Source organism: Balaenoptera borealis (assembly GCF_965194805.1).
Source record: "Balaenoptera borealis genome assembly, chromosome: 19".
NCBI classification, from domain to species: Eukaryota; Metazoa; Chordata; class Mammalia; order Artiodactyla; family Balaenopteridae; genus Balaenoptera; species Balaenoptera borealis.
In genome coordinates this window covers 63,845,390-63,866,284 of record NC_138878.1, presented here as the reverse complement: position 1 = coordinate 63,866,284, position 20,895 = coordinate 63,845,390, and the positions used below count along the sequence as shown (strand labels likewise).

At 42.4% G+C, this 20,895-nt stretch overlaps 1 protein-coding gene across 3 annotated transcripts; it reads right to left on the bottom strand.

Moving 5' to 3' along the window:
• Positions 1-1,198: 1,198 nt before the first annotated feature.
• Positions 1,199-20,778, bottom strand: LOC309616837 (uncharacterized protein). Of its 3 annotated transcripts, none has more exons than XM_082368025.1 (5): positions 18,182-20,778; positions 16,448-16,635; positions 11,318-11,444; positions 9,487-9,582; positions 1,199-5,264 (listed from the first exon to the last, which is right to left on the bottom strand). In XM_082368025.1, exons 2-5 carry the CDS (start codon positions 16,460-16,462, stop codon positions 3,544-3,546), a joined length of 1,959 nt encoding a protein of 652 aa, XP_082224151.1. In that variant the 5' UTR covers positions 16,463-16,635; positions 18,182-20,778; the 3' UTR covers positions 1,199-3,543. The 3 variants fall into 3 exon arrangements, with proteins under 3 accessions (XP_082224151.1, XP_082224152.1, XP_082224153.1); XM_082368026.1 differs by lacking the exon at positions 18,182-20,778 and adding an exon at positions 17,810-18,172; XM_082368027.1 differs by lacking the exons at positions 16,448-16,635; positions 18,182-20,778 and adding an exon at positions 14,247-14,569.
• Between the last annotated feature and the right edge of the window lie 117 nt (positions 20,779-20,895).

Genomic DNA, 20,895 nt, shown 5'->3' with positions numbered 1-20,895 from the left:
TAGATCAGAAAGCTCATTTTATAAACCCAGAGCCCTGGGTCCCAGTCCCACAGGTTCTGGCTTAGGTTGTGGTGTGACTCAAGAACGTGCATCTTTTACAAGCTTCTCAGAGAATCCTGAGGCAGGAAGCCCAGAGAAAACACTTGGAAACAGATCTGGAGTGTTCCTGGCTCACAAATATTATGCTGGCTGTCTCCCCTCAGTACGCTTAGGTATTGTTTCAAATTACATTTGTGCAGAATAGCCTTCTTTGGAAACCTTTCTAAAATAGCTCCTCCATTACAGCCTGTATACTAGGCTTAATATTTCTCCACAGCATTTAACAGAACTGAAATTCTGATGCGTGGTTATTTTACTCAGTCACCTTCACTAGACTGTATGTTCCATGAAGGCCATGGCTTTGCCTGTTTTGTTCACTGATGTGTCTCCAGTGACAAAAACAGTGCCTGGCACAGTCTAGATACTCAAAAAATATTTTTAAAGGAATGAATTACTCAACATAGAATTGGGGATTGAATACTGCCACAGGACTGTCTGGCAGATGTCCTTTTTCTCCCCCCTCCCCAAAAGCAGGACTCACCATTTGTAAACTGGACTAAATATCCTTATTATATCAAAGAAATAACTCTGGATAGAGACAAGAGAAGAAGAGCCCTACTGCTAGGAAAAGTAAGAATTTGTTGCCAGTCGACCTTTTCAAAAAGAATTGATAAAGGAGACTCTGACAAAAAAGAAATAACAGAAGGAAACATATGAAACATATGTGACATCAGGAATGAAGAAAAAGGAATGGAAAGGGTGAATGTATCATCAAATATATTAGGCTATTCTCCTTTTGAGTTTTAAAAATTATGTTGGATGGTTGAAAGCAAACATGACAAGTTTACCTGATATGGTTCTCAATTTGTATATAAGTGTCGAATATCATTTGCTGTTAGGGAATTGTAAAGTAAGGCCATCATTATATACTACCACACCCCTGATAGGATGGCTGGAATCAAATATGACAGTGCCAAGTGCTAGAAAAGACATGAAACAGCCAGAGTATTCATACACTGTTGGTGGGAATGTAAATTAGTACAGCCACTCTGGAAAAGTTGGCAGTTTCTTACAAAGTTAAACACAAGCGTAACATATACATATGACTCCTGGGTATTTATCCCAAAGAAACAAATTCTTATGTTCACATAAAATTGGGTACACAGATGTTCATAGATTTTTATTCAAAACAGTGAAACACCAGAAACAACCCAGACATCCGTCAACAGCGAACAGATAAACAAACCCATGGTACATCCATAGAAAAGATTACTAGTCAGTAACAAAAAGTAAAACTATTTATACACCCAACAAATTGGATGGATCTTAAGGGCAATTTGCTGAGGGAAATAAAGCCTATCTCAAAGGATACACACTGTATGATTCTATTTTAATAGCATTCTTAAAATAACAAAGTTGGAGTGATGCAGTGTGATCAGTGGTCACCATGGGTCAGGGTTGGGGGAGAGTGTAGCAGGAGGATGTTGTGTTGGCACAATGCTGCATCCCGATTGTGGTGGGGTTTACAGAAATCTATATATGAGATAAAATTTCTTAGAACTCTATATATCAAAAAACAAAACTCATACAAATTAATGCATGCAAAAACTATTGAAATCCAAATAAGGTCTATGGTTTACTTAACAGTATTATACCAATGTCATTTTATTGGTTTTGATGATGTATTATGGTTATGTAAGATAATATCACTGAAGAAGCTGAGTAAGGGTATTCGGGAACTTTGTATATTTTGTAATTTCTTGTAAGTCTATAACTATTTCAAAACAAATTTTAAAAATTTATTTATTTAATTTCTTTAGTTTTGGCTGCGTTGGGTCTTCGTTGCTGCGTGTGGGCTTTCTCTAGTTGCAGCGAGCGGGGGCTACTCTTTGTTGAGGTGCGTAGGCAGTGGCTTCTCTTATTGCAGAGCACGGGCTCTAGGCACACGGGCTTCAGTAGTTGTGGCATGTGGGTTCAGTAGTTATGGCTCATGAGCTCTAGAGCACAGGCTCTGGACCTGTGGCACCCGGGCTTAGTTGCTCCACGGCATGTGGGATCTTCCTGGACCAGGGCTCGAACCCGTGTCCCCTGCATTGGCAGGCAGATTCTTAACCACTGCACCACCAGGGAAGCCCTCAAAACAAATTTTAGAAAAATCATTTTTAAGGTGTTTTTGTAAACTACTTAATGCTACTTATAAACTTGGATAAATACATCCAAACATGTTGAATTACATATATGAATATATTCCTTTTCCTTTTGAAATACATAGACTGAAAGAGATGAATTTAGAGTCTAAGAAATGCAAGAGTGAATCATATAATGATATGAGGTGGGCACAGAACACTCCTGCATTGTATATAACATTAAAATTTAACCAGTGTTTAGAGGAGCCCACTTTAAAATTATGGAATCATTGATAATATGGTTCAAGGTATTGTGTCCCAAAATGGACATCAGGTGTACAATAAGTTTAGATTTCTGAGAGAAAACTCAAGTATATGTCATTTTCATGAGGCTTCTTTCCTTCAGTATTCTCTGATATTTTGCTAAAGTTACTCCACATTTAGTGGGTTCATAAACCATTCTATTTCTGTATGAATTCATGAGAAGCGATGAGGCAGAATGTATCACCGAAATCCTGCCATATTCATTGTCATCTGAAAATTTTTCTCCAGCATGCATATCAGGCAACTATTGAGGTTTTATTTCTACGATCATCATATTGCTACTATGAATGAGCTCACTGGTGATCTATTATGATCACTGATGAGATAGGGTTTTTATTCCCACAGAAGGCTTTCCTATTTTCTCCATTCATAAGATTTATCTTAGTATATACTTTTCAGACATATAATTACCTAGAAATGTTTCCTGAAGCCTTTTCTGCATTGTATGTATCAGAGCTTTTTCCTACATGTTAATTTAGACATATAGTGTGAGGTAACTTATCACTGAAGGCACAAGCACATTCTCTGCATTCATTAAATTTCACTCCTATGCAAATTCCATAGTTTCCCAAGGGTGAAATCTAGCAACAGGCTAATCTACACTGACGATAGTCAAGTAGAGCACACTGATGTTTAATGAGTTCACTGAACTATCATGGTTTGTACCCTGAACAAGTTCACTTGTATATAATGAGTTCAGAGTCACTGCAAAGGATTATGTACCTTGACCTATACGTTTCTCGTGTGTATTAACAAGGCTTGACAGATGAGAGAAAGGTTACCCCCATTTGCTGAATCCACAGAGTCTCTCTCTTTTATGAGTTCTCTGATGTACAACAGGTGCTGAATTTGTGTTGAAGGCTTTCTCACATTAATTGCATACATACAGTTTGTCTCCTGTGTAAATTTTCTGGTGGGTAATGAGACCAATACCAATTATGAATAGGATTTTCCACAGTCAGTACATATAAAGGTAGTTTATCCTGTGTGAAACCCTCTGATGTTGGACAAGGCATATTTTCTTCCTGTAGGTGTGACCATATTCATTGCTTTGTTAAGGTTTGTTTCCATTATGAGTTCTCTGATGTACAATGAGATTCCTCTTTGAGGAGAAGCCTTTTCCACATTCACTGCATACAAAAGGTTTCTCTCCTGTATGAGTTCGCTGATGAACGACTAGACGGCTTTTCACAGTGAAGCCTCTGCCACATTCATTGCAGGCATAAGGTTTCTCTCCAGTATGAATTTGCTGATGTAAAATGAGCTCTGTTTCCATGACAAAACCTTTTCCACATTCGCTGCATATATAGGACCTCTCTCCCATATGAATTTGCTGGTGTACGATGAGATAGCGTTTCATTGTGAAGCCTTTTCCGCACTCATTGCACGTAAAGGGTTTCTCTCCAGTATGAGTTCGCTGATGTACCACAAGATTGCTCTTAAAGGCAAAACCTTTTCCACATTTATTGCATATATAGGGCTTCTCTCCAGTGTGAGTTCGCTGATGTAACATCAGTCCACTATTCACGATGAAGCCTTTCCCACATTCGCTGCATCTATAAGGTTTCTCACCCGTATGCGTTCGCTGATGCACAACCAGCCGACTCTTCAACGGGAAGCCTTTCCCACATTCACTGCAGATGTAGGGTTTCTCTCCAGTGTGAGTTCGTTGATGTATGATGAGCATGCTCTTCACAGTGAAGCCTTTTCCACATTCATCACATACGTAGGATTTCTCTACTGTATGATTTCTCTGATGTACAATCAGATTACTCTTCCTGGGAAACCCTTTTCCACATTCATTGCACACATATGGCTTCTCTCCTGTATGAGTTCGCTGATGTTCAATCAGACGACTCTTCATGGTGAAACCTTTCCCACATTCATTGCATATGTAGGGTTTCTCTCCTGTATGGTTTCGTTGGTGTATGATGACATAGTGCTTTGTGGTAAAGCCTTTCCCACATTCACTGCAGATGTAGGGTTTCTCTCCTGTATGAGTTCGCTGGTGTATAGTAAGCATGCTCTTCCCAGTGAAGCCTTTTCCGCATTCACTACATACGTAGCATTTCTCTCCAGTATGGTTTCGCTGATGTACAATGAGATTACGCTTCCCCGGGAAGCCTTTTCCACAGTCACTGCATATGTAAGGTTTCTCTCCAGTGTGAGTTCGCTGGTGTTCGATCAGACGGCTCTTCATGGTGAAGACTTTTGCACAATCACCACATATAAAGGATTTCTCTCTCTTGTGAATTCTCTGATGTTCATTGAGCCTGGACTTTCGGGAGAATACTTTTGCACACATACTGCATCCATAAGGTTTCTCTCCTGTATGAACTCTCTGATGGTCAGTGAGCTGAGACTTCTTAACAAAGGCTTTCCCACATTCACCGCATATGTGGACTTTCTCTACATTGTGAGTTCCTTGGTGCTTAATGATTTGGGACTTACTACTGATGGGTTTTGCACTTACAGGGCATTGAACTGGAGAATTAAATTCTTCATGCTTACCATGCAGAAATGATTTCCCATCTCCGTTACATTTAGTAGAGTTCTTAATTTCATAGCTTTGGCCCTGGCTGACTAAACTTAAATGTGATTTCAAAGTTTTTATATAGAACTCAAACATATCATTATTTTGCCTGAAAGAGAAATGACTTTTGCTTTGAGGAACAGGATTTCCAAATGCATTATGTTCCTGGTATTGTTCTCTACCTTTCAGCATTCTTTGATTTTCCCAGTCACCCTGCAGATGATTACCAACTTTGCCAGTTTCTAGGAAAGAAGAGAACAATGAGCCCTTTTTATTATTGTTTGGAATAAAATTGTTTTAAAAATTCCTTGGTTTTCTTAAAAAAATGGCACCTTAGTGGCAACCCTATGATAACAGTATAAAAGAAACACCATGTATAAATGTTCCTTATTTCTTACACATGGTAAAAACACAGTAATATAAACAAACCAAAAGGAAAAAAGCAGTTAATGTACCAATAAGGTTAGGCAGTTGACAATCTATGTAGACTTGGCTGCTCTCTAAATAGGAAATTGCAAAACATGCAGAGGTAGTAAAATACACGCAAGTCTTTTTTTTTTTTTTTTTTTTTGGCCTCACTGTGCAGCTTGCAGGATCTTGGCTCCCTGAGTAGGGATCGAACCCAGGCCCACAGCAGTGAAAGCACGGAGTCTTAACCACTGGACCACCAGGGAACTGCCAAGCAAGTCATTGTTAGCAGCAAATGAGAGGGTATGGAGGAACAGAACTTGAAAAGACACAAGACCACAGAGGTGGAAGAGACAACTGATCCAAAATGATGAGGGTTGCATTTGTTCACTCCAAAACTATTCATTGAATGGCTCCCATGTGCAAGGCACTGTGTTGGCGTTTGGGATATATAAAATATGCCTTACTTACTTTCACTTCTCATAAATTCCTGTTAGGGAAACCCAAATAAAAAAGAAGGAAAGAAAAAAAGTAGGGAGTTGGAGATTGCTAAATGTGGTTTGAAGGAGCAATGGAGATGGTGGCAAGCGGAGGAAATGAGGATATGTTGAATACTTGCATAAAGAAAAGGCAAGGTTGGGGCTTCCCTGGCGGTCCAGTGGTTAAGACTCCGGACTTCCAGCGCTTCCACTGCAGAGGGGGTGGATTCCATCCCTGGTCGGGGAACTAAGATCCCACATGCCGCACAGCCAGAAAAATTTTTTTAATGTTAAAAAAAAAAAAGAGAAAAAGCAAGGTTAACTGATGGGGTCAGTGCGGAGAGTGGTCTTTGAAAGTGAGGAACCCAGGATTACTCTGCTAACTGTATGGCCTGAGCCAATGGTTTGGTAAAAGCATCTCCAATTGTGATGAGGAAGAAGATTACTGAAATCCACATGTAGGAAAAAAAAGTGTGCATTGTGGAACCTAAACTTTGAGATGATATTAGATGTGCAGTACAGAAATCAAGAAGCCAGGTAGAGGTATAAGTGGAGGAAACAATGTGGAAATAATATGTGCATACTACTCAAGAAAAGAGGACTGGATGTGTTGGGAGGACATGTAGAATGAAAGATGATGACGGTACAGAACCAACGTCTTAGACATTCCAACACTCAGGAGTTTGGGGATTCTTTAAGCCCACTTAGAGGATCCAAATTCTGACTATAGAAATCAGGGAAATATGCATACTGAGGTGTATAGAATAAACGTATTTGTAACCTGGCAAGTAACTGTAGAGGACTGTAAACTGAGATAATCTCTTGTGTTGTAATCCTGTTCCTAAATTTGCTTCTGTAGACCACCATCAAAACTAACTTTCCAAAAACATCAAACATATTAGTGGATAACTCGTATAATCAAAACTCTAACCTTTAGTCTATCTGTGTCACGTTATCCTATGTTCCATTCATAGTGAAACAGGGCAACAATGACTGTTAGGAAATTTTGCAACTGGCCGTGTACCATGTAGTCATCTTCGGAAGCTAATGGAATATGGAAACTGTCGCCTTTTTCAATCACTTTCTGCATTCAGTAGAGAAGTCGTATCCAAATTTTTCCCATGTCAACGTCCCTAATAAACTCTTCACTTGCCACCAGCAGCATCTACTTCAGTAACTCTACATTTGCATCTAGGTTGGCAACAGGTTGTACTAAAGGACCAACTTCCTCCTTTAAGACCAGGTTTTTTTTTAAAGAACATCTGACTGTTCCTTATTATTGCTATCCTACTGCCACCAGGTGAAAGGTAAGACAGCCTAGAGCTATAAAAATACAAAACCTACCAACCCTCCACTATGCTACCTCAATTACTCACGTAGCAAATCCAAACAGTCATCCTGGCAAGAAAAGTATACATCACCGTGAATATTCCATGGATTCATGTTTCCACTCCACTCCTCCTCCTGAAGAGACCTTCTAACACTGGCTTTCATTTGCCTGACTTCAGGCCACTCTTTTGATAGTCAATCCCAAGGGCTTGCACATTTCTTATTTCATGCCTTCATTCCTAACTCATGGCATCATCTTCCTAATTCAAAATGTAGATACACCTTGTACATATCATGCTGTCATTCCCACTCTGACTGTATTACTATAAGCTCTATTTCCTCTGTTTTTCTAAAGGAATCCCTTTATTGTCCATTTGTACAGTTACCTTCAGTGAAGACTGAGCCTCACACCCTAAGAGAGGTCTGGCCCTTGCCCTTGGCTATTGGGAGGTGATCTCTAGGCCCCTGGAATGTCCTGCCTGATAGGAGTGTCTTTGTTTGCCTGGTGGCTTTGGCCACCAGACAGTCTAACAATGTGATTTATGACATGGGCTTTGGGCCACACCATATCAGTTACAACCTTTGGAGCAAATGGAGACTATAGGTATTAGCCTGACTTCTGGAGGGGCAAAAGACATATTTCCATGTGGGAAATATGTGATTGAATCCCAATGAAAACTCTGGATACCAAAGGCTGAGCCTTTGGTTGCTAATACTCTGTGTATTATCACACATCATGGCTGGGAGGACATAATGCCAACCATGAGTCTGGAAGCACCACATTTGGACCCTTCCAAGAGTCCATATGACCCAAGAATTCCACTCCTAGATATACACCAAAGAAAAATGAAAACATACGTTCACAAAAAAGTTGTACATGAGTGTTCATAGCAGCATAATTCAAAAAAGCCAAAAAGTGGATACCACCCAAATGTCCATCAATAGATAAATGAGTAAATAAAATGTGGTATATCCATACAATGGAATATTATTTGGCAATAAAAAGGAATGAATTACAGATACATGTTAGAACTTCTATGGAAGAATTTCAAAAACATTATGATAAATGAAAGAAGTCTTTCACAATAGACCACATAGTTTATGATTCTATTTATATTAAATATCCAGAACAGGCAAATCTACAGAGATAGAAAGTAGATTAGTGCTCGCCTAGGGCTGAGGGCTTAGGAGGAAACTTTTATAAAGTGATGAAAATCTTCCAAAGTTGCTGTTGGCGATGGTTACATAACTCTCTTAATATACTACAAAACAGTGAATTGTATGCTTTAAGTTGGCAAATTGTAGCATATGTGAATTACCTCAGTAAAGCTGTTAAAAAAAAAACAAGAGTATAATGGGAAAAACAAATGATTTAGGGAAATGAATACAATGCTAACACCTATGATGAGCCAAAGGAAAATCAGAAATAGCAAATGTATGAAGGAAGTAAACTGAAGGAGACATAAACTGCGACTTAGGCAGAACTGATGTAGATGTAAAACAGTCTTTTCTAGTTAAAACAGTCAACAACAGAGACCTCTAAGATGAGAACTCCATAGGCGGAGAATAACATTCAAGATAATACCAGCATGGACAGGGTAAGCTGTGCAGTATTAAAAGAGAATCTAACATTAAAATAGGATGGTGGAAAGGGTTTTTTTGTGGAGAGAAGATGATTCCTATTCCTCTTGCAGGAACTCAGAAATCTTAGACCAGTAAAAGATCTAGAACATCTAGAACTCAAAGTATAGCAATATAGACAATAGTAAGGGAGATAGCAATTTGGAGTCTCAGCCAGAAAACAGATAGAGCTTAATTCATGAGACTGAAGGAAAATTTTGAGAAAATGGAAAGCAATACCTTTGAAGAACCTCAGAATGGTGGTGGGGGGGTGGGCAGGAGACTGCGGTAGTCAGAAAACAGTGATGAATTCAAAGATCTCTCCTTGGAGCAAGGCCTGGAATTTCATAGCCAGAGAGGTGGAAGGGATTTGTGACAGGGTTCAAAGGAGAGGGTTACAGAATCCAAGGAAGAAGAAAACGAGGCAAACAAACAAAAATCAAGATGTAAAATAAAATCAGCAAGGAACAGATCTCAGAAGAGAAAAAAAGGGGTATATTTACCTCTCAAGACCTAAAAGTTCTTTTATGGGGAAAGAGATACATGGAGGCACGGTATCCTCAGACACCCTCCCAGCCTTCTCGCACTGACTATGATGTCTGCATTTACCCAGGTGGTCCTCACTCACCTGGACAGGTTTGACTGTGGATTTCATCTTCTATTGTCCACGGTTCTTCCCCTCGTTCCAACTTGGACAGTGCGTCTGGTTTGCTGACCCGATACCCTGTTCATGGGAAACGATAGAAGACTGAGACCCACTGAATTGGGCTGGGGTCTGTTGGGATGAGAGAATGTTACATTTGAGGGACCGGTTTTCACATCTGCCAAGCGGAGGCTTTTCACTCAGGAAAGACTCATGGGATACTGTGATATAATAATATATATTTGGTCTCCGCCCCCAGTTCCTGGCACAGAGCTTCTAAAGCCCTTGTGGGGACTTCCCTGGTGGTCCAGTGGTTAAGACTCTGTGCTTCCACTGCAGGGGGCGTGTGTTTGATCCCTGGTCAGGGAACTAACATGGCGCGTGGCACAGCCAAAAAATAAAAATAGGGACTTCCCTGGTGGCGCAGTGGTTAAGAATCCACCTGCCAATGCAGGGGACACGGGTTCGAGCCCTGGTCCTGGAAGATCCCACATGCTGTGGAGCAACTAAGCCCACATGCCACAACTACTGAGCCTGCACTCTAGAGCCCACACTCTAGAGCCCACGAGCCACAACTACTGAGCCTGCGTGCCACAACTACTGAAGCCCGTGTGCCCTAGAGCCCACGTGGGGCAACTACTAAGCCCGCGTGCCTAGAGCCCATGCTCCAAAACAAGAGAAGCCACCGCAATGAGAAGCCCATGCACCACAATGAAGAGTAGCCCCCGCTTGCCGCAACTAGAGAAAAGCCCGCATGCAGCAACAAAGACCCAACGCAAACAAAAATAAATAAAATTTTTAAATAAATAAATAAATAATAAAAATAAAATAAAGCCCTTGTAATTTCCTATGTGACGGGCTGGCAGGAACCTATTCTGTTACAGCACTTGGTTTAAGTTCCAGTTCCTGACACAAGAACTTCTAGCACCCTTGGTGTCCAGAGTGATGGCTGTCTTCTGTGGGCTAATGAGATGACTGGTGGCTGGGGGTCCCTAGAGAGCTTCAGGGTGGAGGCTGGCTGCCAGAAAGACCAAGGCATGAGTAGAAGGTTGGAAATTTCAGCTCTAACTCCCTAACCCCTCCATGGGGAGGGAAGGGGCTGGAGACTGAGTTAATCACCCATGGCAAATGACTTAAGAAATCACACTTACACAATGAAATCACCACAAAAACTCCTAAAAAACCAGGTTGGGGGAGCTTCCGGGTTGGTGATCACATCAAGGTGACACACTTGGGGCGGGCATGGAAGGCCCACACTCCTTCCCCCATACCTCACCCTGGGCATCTCTTCCATTTGGCTATTATTCTTTATAATAAACTGATAATGGTAAGCAAAGTGCTTTCCTGAGTTCTGTGAGCCGTTCTAGCAAATTACCAAACCTGAGGGATGGGGAGTGGGAATGCCCAATTTAAGGTCAAGTCGGACAGAGGTGTGGGCACCCTGGGTACCCAATACGTTCGACTAGCGTCTGAAGTGAGGGCAGTCCTGCGGGACTGAGTCCGTAAGCCTGTGGGATCTGATGCTGACTCTGGGTGTTTAGTGTCAGAAAAGGATTGAGTTTCGGGACACCCAGTCCATACCTGGAGAGTAGGAGAACTGGTTTTGGGGATAGAAAAAACCCCACACATTTGGTGTCAGCTGTGTTGGTAGTAAAAACAACTCATGGCACATTGTATACACCCTTTTATCAGGAGCCAGAGGAGGCACTGAGAATCTGCCATTAGGGCACTGCAGTGACTTCGAAGTATAAGCAGCTGAGGAAGGAAAGGCCACTGACTGGAAACCCTCTGAGGGACCCAGGGGAGCCATCCTCACCCACGGACAGCAGGTTGCTATAGTTCTCCAGCATCACGTCCCGGTACAGGTCCTTCTGAGGAGGGGCCAGGAGCTGCCACTCCTCCCACGTGAAGTCCACGGCCACATCCTTGAATGACAGGGTTTCCTGTAATAACAGAGTCCTGTTTAATGCGAGTGTTTCTCTTTGGCTGACTCATAAGGAATATAAAGGAAGCTGTCCTGCTCATATTACTATGATTTTGACACCAATTCCGATGTGTACGTCTTTTTAAACACATCACCAGGCAATTCTCTGACACCAGCTGTGTGTCCTACAATTCAATTCTGACATGATCGACCGGAAGAGAGCATCACATGCCACAGGGTAAGAGGCCAGTCCCATGAGACCCCACGTCCACCCCACTCCAGATGCCAAATGCAAGTCCAGGTTGTCACCTGTGCTCCTGACTAACCAGCTATAGATTGGAGGTTCCAGTGACCCCCTCCTTGGCTTTGATTAATTTGCTGGAGCAGCCCAGAGAGCTCGGGAAAACAGTTTACTTACTGTTCACCAGTTTATTATACAATCATATCATAAAGGATACAGATTTCATCCAGACGCAAGAGCTGCACAAGGCAAGCTATGTGGAAAGGAGCTTGGAGCTTCTGTGCCCTCTCCTGGTGCCCCTCCAGCACCTCCATGTGTTCACCATCCCAGAAGCTCTCTAAACCCCATACCTTTGGGATTTTTATGGAGGCTTCATCACGTAGGCGTGATTGATCATTAACTCTATTTCTAGCCCCTCCCTCTTCTGTGGATAATGGGGAATGGGATGGAAGGTTCCAAGCTTCTGATCATGGCTTGGTCTTTCTGGTGACCAGGTCCCATCCAGGAGCCCTTCAAATGTTGCCTCATTAGAAAGAAAGGCACTCCTATCACCCAGGAAATTCCAAGGGACTTAGGAACTCTATCAGAAACCAGGATCAAAGACCAAATTTTACAACAAAATATGCTCTTAGTACTCTTTTTAAAAAAATTTTATTGAAATATAGTTGATTTACAATGTCATGTTTATTTCTGCTGTACAGCAAAGTGATTCAGTTATATATATATTCTTTTGCATATTCTTTTCCATTATGGTTTATCACAGGATACTGAATATAGTTCCCTGTGTTACACAGTAGGACCTTGTTGTTTATCCATTCTAAATAGAATAGTTTGCATCTGCTAATCCCACACTCCTACTCCATCCCTCCATCACCCCCAGTGCCCCTTGGAAACCGTAAGTCTGTTCTCTATGTCTGTGATTCTGTTTCTGTTTTGTAGAGAAGTTCACTTGTGTCATTCACTTGTATATAGATTCCACATATAAGTGACGTCATATGGGAGCTCGTAGTACTCTTATTATTTAGGAAATTACAAGGATTTTAGGGGCTCTGTGCTAGGAATTGGGGTCAAAGAGCAGAAGATTCTCAGAGCACCCCTATTTATAAGGGTTTTAGGAGCTCTATGTCAGGAACTAGGGGCAGAGACCAATGTGTATATTTCTTATTATTTCACAAAAGGCTAACATCATATTAGATACACTGAAAATATAACGAGTGAACTGGAATATGCATTTAAAAAAAATAACTAAAGATGAAGCAGACACAGAAAGAGATAGAAAATATAAAGGAGAGTTTACTAAATATGGAGAATACAGTGAGGTCTAACATAGGCCTCTACATAGTTTTTGAAAGAGATTATAGAGAAACAGAGAAGTGATATGAAGATCTCAGGAATTAAGAAAATTTTAGAACTGATTAAACATCCTGTAACTCAGACTCAGCCAGCCAGCAAAGCCAAGCAGGAAATCTGCTTCTAGATGAGTGAGACTGAAACTATAGAACATCACTTGCAAAAGTCAGATTCGGAAACCAACCAGAAAGAAAAGACTCGGGCTTCCCTGGTGGCACAGTGGTTAAGAATCTGCCTGCCAATGCAGGGGACACGGGTTCAAACCCTGGTCCAGGAAGATCCCACATGCCGCGAAGCAACTAAGCCCGTGAGCCACAACTACTGAGCCCGTGCTCTAGAGCCCGCGAGCCACAACTACTGAGCCCACGTGCCACAACTACTGAAGCCTGCATGCCTAGAGCCCGTGCTCCACAACAAGAGAAGCCACTGCAATGAGAAGTCCGTGCACCGCAATGAAGAGTAGCCCCCACTCGCCACAACTAGAGAAAGCCCACGCGCAGCAACGAAGACCCGATGCAGCCTAAAATAAATTAAAAAAAAAAAAAGAAGTGATGAGGAAAGGATTAAAAAAAGAAAGAAAAAAGAAAAGACTCATTACCATCAAAAGAAAGACAAAGTTGATGAAATGAAAACAACAGAAGCCAGAAAAATGTTGTGATGAATATATATTTGGTTTTTGCCCTTGGTTCCTGGAACACAGTTCCAAAAAACCGTGGGCTCTCTAGGGTGATAAGAGTATCTTTTGTGTGCTCATGAGATGACTGGTGCCTGGTCCCCAGAAAGACCCCCAACCTCCAGGGAGGGAACTGGCATTGGGGGTTGAGTTCAGTCCCCAATAGCCAGTTATTTAATCAATTTGTGCCTATATCAGAAAACCACCATAAAAACCCCTAAAACATCAGGTTCAGAGAGCTTCCGGGTTGGTGAACACATAGAGGTGCTGGCGGGCTGGTGCCCCCAGGGAGGAACTTCCGCGCCCCTTCCCCCATGCCTCGTACTATGCATCTCTTCCATCTGGCTATTCCTGAGTTGTAGCCTTTAGAATAAACCAGTGAATGTACATAAAGAGCTTTCCTGAGTTCTGTGAGTCATTCTAGTGAATTACCAAACCTGAGCAGGGGATTGTGGGTACCCCCGGATTTAGAGCTGGTCATCAGAAGCTTAGGTAACAGCCTGGGACTCTTGACAGGCACCTAAAGTGGGGGCAGTCTTGTGGGACTGAGCTCTTACCTTGTGGGATCTGACGCTAACTCCAGGTAGTTAGTGGCAGGATTGAGTTGAATTGTAGGACACCCAGTTGGTGTCTGGAGAGTCATAGAATTAGGAGGTGTGAGGAAAATACCCACACATTTGGTGTTAGAAGTGCTCTGGATAACAACAGTTCAGCAGTGTGGGAAGTCTTCAATGTCCTCATCCTGTGGCCATGCAGCCTAGGCCCAAATGCCACCAGGGAACGCAGTGAGACCTGCTTGTCAACCGAGCTGCCAGATGAGGGGAAATCTGATGGGATAATCTATCCCTGTGTTCTTGCAGAGATTACATCATAGAGAAGAGAGTTACCTGGTTGAGCAAATTCTTTTCTTTTTCTTTCTTAAAAGAGGCGGCAAATTCTTAACACTGCTGATTTTACCACCTTCTGAATTTTTTCACATGAGATATAGATGCATCTGGAAAAATGAAAACTTAGGTTCCTACCTAATTTCACACTCAAAAATAGTTTTTCTCCTGTTTAGAGTCCTAGCCATAAAACAAAAGAATCTGTGAAAGGAATAGAGACAAATATGAATTATGTTCATGTCACAAACCAAAAACCATAAAAGAAAATAAGTAGCAAGCTTTATAAGAGGAAAAATTAAAACGTCTGCATTGAAAAAGTTATCGTGGATAAAGCTGAAAGAAAAGTGACAAGCTGGGAAAATATTTTTTATAAACAAAAGAAAGAATCAATATGTAGTGGATAGGCATGACTCCTATTAATCAGTAAGAAAAAAAATCATTTTGTTAATGTAAAAATGATAAGGACAGGCATATCACAAGAGAAAAAGAATCCAACTGGCCAATAAATATACAAGATGGATTTCAACCTCATCTATGATGAGGTAAATGCAAAATAAGGTAAAAGAATAAACATTGGACCATTCAGATTGATGAAATTATACAATTTGATAATGTCCTATTATTAAGTACTGGCAAAGATTTAAGGCATGGATGATCTCACACATCACTTACTATGTAGCAGGCATGAAATGGAGCAGGACCCAATGGGGCCTCCCCAGGACAGATAGACACACACACACACACCACACACCACCATGTCCTCAGCCTGCCTTTTGTCTGCAGAAAAACTTTAAAGAATAAATTTAATCAGAGAAGTGAGAAAATGCAGACACAAAGGAATCAGTCCAACAAGACCAAATAAGAATAGTTTAGTCATTAAACAAAGTCAAGGACCTTTAGTTCCTCTTCCAGGGGTACAGATAATATTCTGAGCCATATCCTTTGAGCTGTTTTGTAGGTACTGAAACCCTCACCAGTTGGAAGAAGTTAACTACATGATAACCAGACTGTAGCCATGACACAAGCTGCCAAAATTCTAAGAACTGGCTTCAAGGAAATGGGAACAAACCAACCGTGGAACTAAAGATTAACTGTACTGAACACAATCAAGAGGACGCCGATCAGACCATGGCATGACCCATTTCAAGATGACTGCCAGAGCTGACGATGCTGTTTCTGCATGTAACCCCCTCCCTCTGTCTATACAGCCCTGAAACTCCCCTTTAAAAGCTCTGGCCCGCTGACTGGCAGTGGGGAGTTGGCCTCTGGACACGAGTCCACCCTCTTCCCCCAGTTGCCAGCCTCTGGAATAAAACAAACTTTCCTTTCCGCCAACCTTGCCTCTCGAGTTATTGGCTTTCAAGCAGCGAGCAGCCAGACCCGACTTTTGGTAACAGACACTCATCTAAATGCTTTACATAGTTTGACTCATTTCTTTGAGTACAATTATAGATGAATGGAATTTTATACAGCTAATATTCACAAAACCATTGCAGTCATTATTCTATTAGATGCTCAAATTATACTATCTTAGGCCAAAGGGATGTTCTTTAGAGTATAATTCCACTGATGCACAAAACATAACAGACGTATTTATGTACACAGATATGTACATGAACCCACATGCATTTATAAATAGGCACACATCTACAGGTGCACACACAGAGTCAGTAACAGTTACACATTATGTTCCAACACTAGTCATTTACTAGGAATCATATAAACACTATGTTCTTGATCCTACTTTGCCATGGCGTTGGAGTTTATCTTCAAAGTTTATTTCTCTCTAGATACTGAACTGATTTTTTTTTTTTTACAGGCGTCTACAAATGCATTAAGGAATAAAGGAGAGAATAAAACAAGACATGAGTCACCTGGGCCTGGATCATTTTCTTCTGTTCTCTGAAAATAGCTGGCAACGTAGAGGCTCTGTCTTTGTCTCTTCTGGTTATACCGAAATTTCTAGTTAGATATAACAGTTGCCAAAGTATCCCCAGAAATAACAATATCTAGGTCCTGGAAACTCCTCTTTCTTCATTCATATCTTGTCTCTTGTTAGCACCTGTGGGTTGAAAAGCAAAATTACTTCTGGAATTATATTCCTTCTTCCTGTGCACTCACCTTAACACGTGGTCCCCAGTATTTCTGTCTCTTCATTTGATTCCCCAGAGAATTTCACACCTTGGGCCAATGAAACCTAACTCACTGAATATATGGAAGTAGCATGAATTTGAAAGGGAAAGTGGCAAAGGAGAATCAGCACAGTACTATATTTCAGTAGCAGGTAATTTTCAGACAAGTATAGAAATGAGGTCATCTGGGCAGTGAGAAACTGTAAATTCTTCCTTTAAACTTTGATGCCCTCAAGCCTCTTTAAAAGTCTTCATATCCCCTGTTTACATACACATTTTAATATGAAGGACAATAAACACATCAAAAAAAGAAGAGAGAGAAAAGGAACATGAGCCATAAATACATATTTTAAAAACAATTCAAAAATTATAAATACTGGGAAAGGAGCAGCCTTTAAATATTCACATATAGAACCTGAAATGAAATATGCAGTCAACCTGCAGGAGGAATGATAAAAACAAAACTTAAAAGATTACTAAATTGAGGTCTTCCCTGGTGGCGCAGTGGTTGAGAATCTGCCTGCCAATGCAGGGGACACGGGTTCGAGCCCTGGTCTGGGAAGATCCCACATGCCGCGGAGCAACTAAGCCCGTGAACCACAACTACTGAGCCTGCGCATCTGGAGCCTGTGCTCCGCAACAAGAGAGGCCGCGATAGTGAGAGGCCCGCGCACCGCGATGAAGAATGGCCCCCACTTGCCACAACTAGAGAAAGCCCTCGCACAGAAACGAAGACCCAACACAGCCATAAACAAATAAATAAATAAAAATTAAAAAAAAAAAGATTACTAAATTGAAATATGCTGAATTTTTCTTCCCCCAAACTTTCATTTCTTCGGGTTCAAAAGGAAGGGGTGCTGTAGGGAGCCAAAAGGGATTAGAAAATTTGTGGTGGGGCGGGGACTTGGACCTGAAGCTTTCAGGGAATGTTAACTAACGTTCACCAAGTCTGTCCCAGCAGCCAAAGTCTGGGCTCAACACACGCACCTACCAGGGCTCCTGAGCCTCCGAGCCTTCGGCTGTCACACATCCCTGCACGAAAGACGGTGACCATTACCCCACCGGATTAATACCAAACCAGGTCAGATACACACATACACTGACCTCCTTTAACGGTTCCTCGACCTTTGAGCTCCAAATTATCCGAGAACCCGAACAAGTCTCCGCTTTCATTGACGAACCCCACGCCACCAGCTGTCAATCACCCCCGGAGACCTTAAACCCTGACCTCAGGACTCTCGGTAGTTGATCTGTTCAGACCTTTAATCGCTGACCACCAGAGCCCCCCATGATTGACCCCAAAGACACCCCGATCATAGAGATTGTACTGACTCCTCCACGCTCCCTTCAAAAACAAAACCAAACCACCATCCGTCCTCGCGCTACCTTCCCAGACTCAAAGGAGCCACAGCCCACCTAAAGGCCGAGAGACCGCCCCCATCCCCGCCTTTTCTGCAGCCAGACCCACACACCCACCTGGTTCTCTCCTGAACCTGCAGCGACCTCTTCAGGGCCTCACTTTAGCCCCCAAACTTTTACTTCTGGTCCCCTCGCCCAGCCCCCTCTCCCGAGACCAACCGACAAGGGTCAGCTGCGTTTGTACCGCGTTTCTATGGGGAACGGATTGGCCGTTTCCGGCTTTTCCTTATGAGGTAATACGTCCGCGCCGCCACCACCGCCTCGGCGCGCTGGCGTCGCCATCTTTGCGCACCTGACGTACAGAAGGTGTGGGGGCCGCTGAGAGACCACGGCTGAAAGCTCTCCTGTTTCCTGGTACCTCAGCCCCTTAAAGGAAAATGGGGAGATTTTAAGAGGCTCGAGCTCATACAAAGCAAACGTGACGTGGGGGTAAATTCGTTTGAATGGACAGGGCCCGCTTGTGGACGGTGAACGGCGCCAGTTTTTCAAAGGCCGGAGCCCATCAAGACCGAAAGGGCGCAGGCGTGCATTCTGAGCGGCTGTTAACGGCTGTGACGTCTCGGCTCCGTGGGAAATTAAAATTGCTTCTGGACACCTCGATAACTGGTTTAATTGCGAAAAGATTTAGAGGCCGTATGAAAACTTCAGCGTGCTTGGCAAAAAAAACCTGGCGGCGCGCTGTAGCCGTTTCGGGTTTGCGCCGTTGGGCAGGAGCACCGTGGACGCGGCCATCTTAGAGGAGATTCGGTGTCCGTACTGCGGGGCAAATGCTGTCTGCGGAGCTCGGCGTGGAACTGGCAGATGGAAGTGTTTGGGGAAGACCAAGGTTTGGAAAAGTGACAGTACGGGGGATGCAGCGATCACAAAGTGAGCGGAAACGGTGGTCGGTGTGAGCCTCTTCCCAACCGTGCTCCTTACCCAGCCCAAATGCAAAACCTGCTACATCCTGGGCAGCACTGGACCGCCTTCTGTCACTACAGATTAGTCTGCGTTCTTTTCATAAAATTAGTGTTTGTGCTGGCTTCTTTCACATAGCACGACTGTTTTGAAATTCATCATTTTAAAAAAATATATTTATATATTTATTTATTTGGTTGCGGCTCACAGGCTCCTTAGTTGCGGCAGGCGGGCTCCTTAGTTGTGGCATGCGAACTCTTAGTTGTGGCATGCATGTGGGATCTAGTCCCCTGACCAGGGATGGAACCCGGGCCCCTTGTATTGGGAGGGCGGAGTCTTATCCACTGTGCCACCAGGGAAGTCCTGAAATTCATCATTTTTAAAGTATCAATAGTTCGTTCCTTTTTTGTTGCTTTAGTATTCATTGTTGGATATTCCAAAATTTAATCATTCACCACTTGGTGGACCTTTGCATTGTTTCCAGTTTTTTGGATACTGCCAGTGGAACTTCTATGAACATTCGTGTGCAAAAAATAAAATGACCTCAAAGAACTGGTTTTCCCACAGTCCTATGCATCTTCATCAGGTCACCAAGAAGTCTTTGCCAGCCATTACAGGCCTGCTACCCATTTCTAGCCCTACTCCAGCTCATATTCCCTTCCTCCTTTCATCCCAGCCCTGAGCTAGAACGCTCATTCACCCAGGGGAAACAGATCTTGAGAACACAGGCTGTGCACAGATGCAAGGTTCACCTACTTTCTTCAATTACATTCAACCCGATAGGACCTTATAAGTCTCAGAAAGCACCTGATAAAAGTCATATAACGAAAGATCAAAGCAGGAAGTCAGTTTCATTTTCTCTCACTGGACCATCATTACCATGCTGGCCCAATCTCTCACCTGAGATACTAGAATTGTCCCTGCTTATTTCCTTGACCCATGTGATCTCATCTTCATAGAACAGGCAAGGTGATTCTTGTAAAACGCAAATCAATCATGAAATTTTCCTGTTCTCAATGATCTAATGACTACATTACAGGATTGAATAAATATTAGATGGCCAAGTTTAGGTGCTTAAAAATATTATGTTGAAGTAAATTTACCCGATAATCCAGGGTTTGTGATGGAAATGTAGGACAGCTACTGCATAGCAAATTTCCATTTCTTGTTCTTCAAGCAGGACTCAAGTTTTTTTAGCAGGATATGTTTAATAGATCAAGGGAAAGACTCTGGATAAGAAGAGGGGATAAGAGCCCCGCTCATAAGAGTAAGAAGGAATGAAAAAGATAAGGAAAATTACATGTCTAATTGAGCAGGTCACAGAGGGGATGGAATCTTTGAAGTGATGGCAACTCTCAAAGGTGATAGGTCTGTGAACAAATAAATACTAGGTTTCTTCTTGAGTACCTCCCAAGGGGATCTTACCTCTTTTCATCTCCTATACTTTGTTCCAATGTACAATGAAACTGACCTTCGGGATGAAACCATTTCCACAATCTACATATAGAGGGTTTCTCTCCAGTCTGAGTTTTCTGAGGTAAAATGAGACGTGATTCAATGAGGAAGGCTTTGCCACATTTAGCATATACGTAAGGTTTCTCTCTGTATGGATTTTCTGGTGTTCGGTGAGCCTGGACTTTGTGGTATATGCTTTCCCACGTATGCTGCATCCATGGGGGTCTCTCTCCCAGGTGAATTCTCTGATGTTTAGTGAGCCGAGACTTCCTGATGAAGGATTCTCCATATTCACTGCATACATGGGATTTCTCAACTCTGCGATCTCTCTGATGCTTAATGAACTGAGCCTCAGTGCTGCTGAGTTTTCCAATTTCAGGCAATTTTAGTATGAATTTGCTCATGCTTTATAAAGAGAA

What these genes read in the sequence shown, in the direction of transcription:
- LOC309616837 (XM_082368025.1), bottom strand. An exon ending in TAGCAACCTGCTGTCCGTGG is followed by an intron (nt 9,583 to 11,317) that starts GTGAGGATGGCT and finishes TCCCATGAACAG; the next exon opens with GGTATCGGGTCAGCAAACCA. An exon ending in CCACAGTCAAACCTGTCCAG is followed by an intron (nt 5,265 to 9,486) that starts GTGAGTGAGGAC and finishes CTTCTTTCCTAG; the next exon opens with AAACTGGCAAAGTTGGTAAT.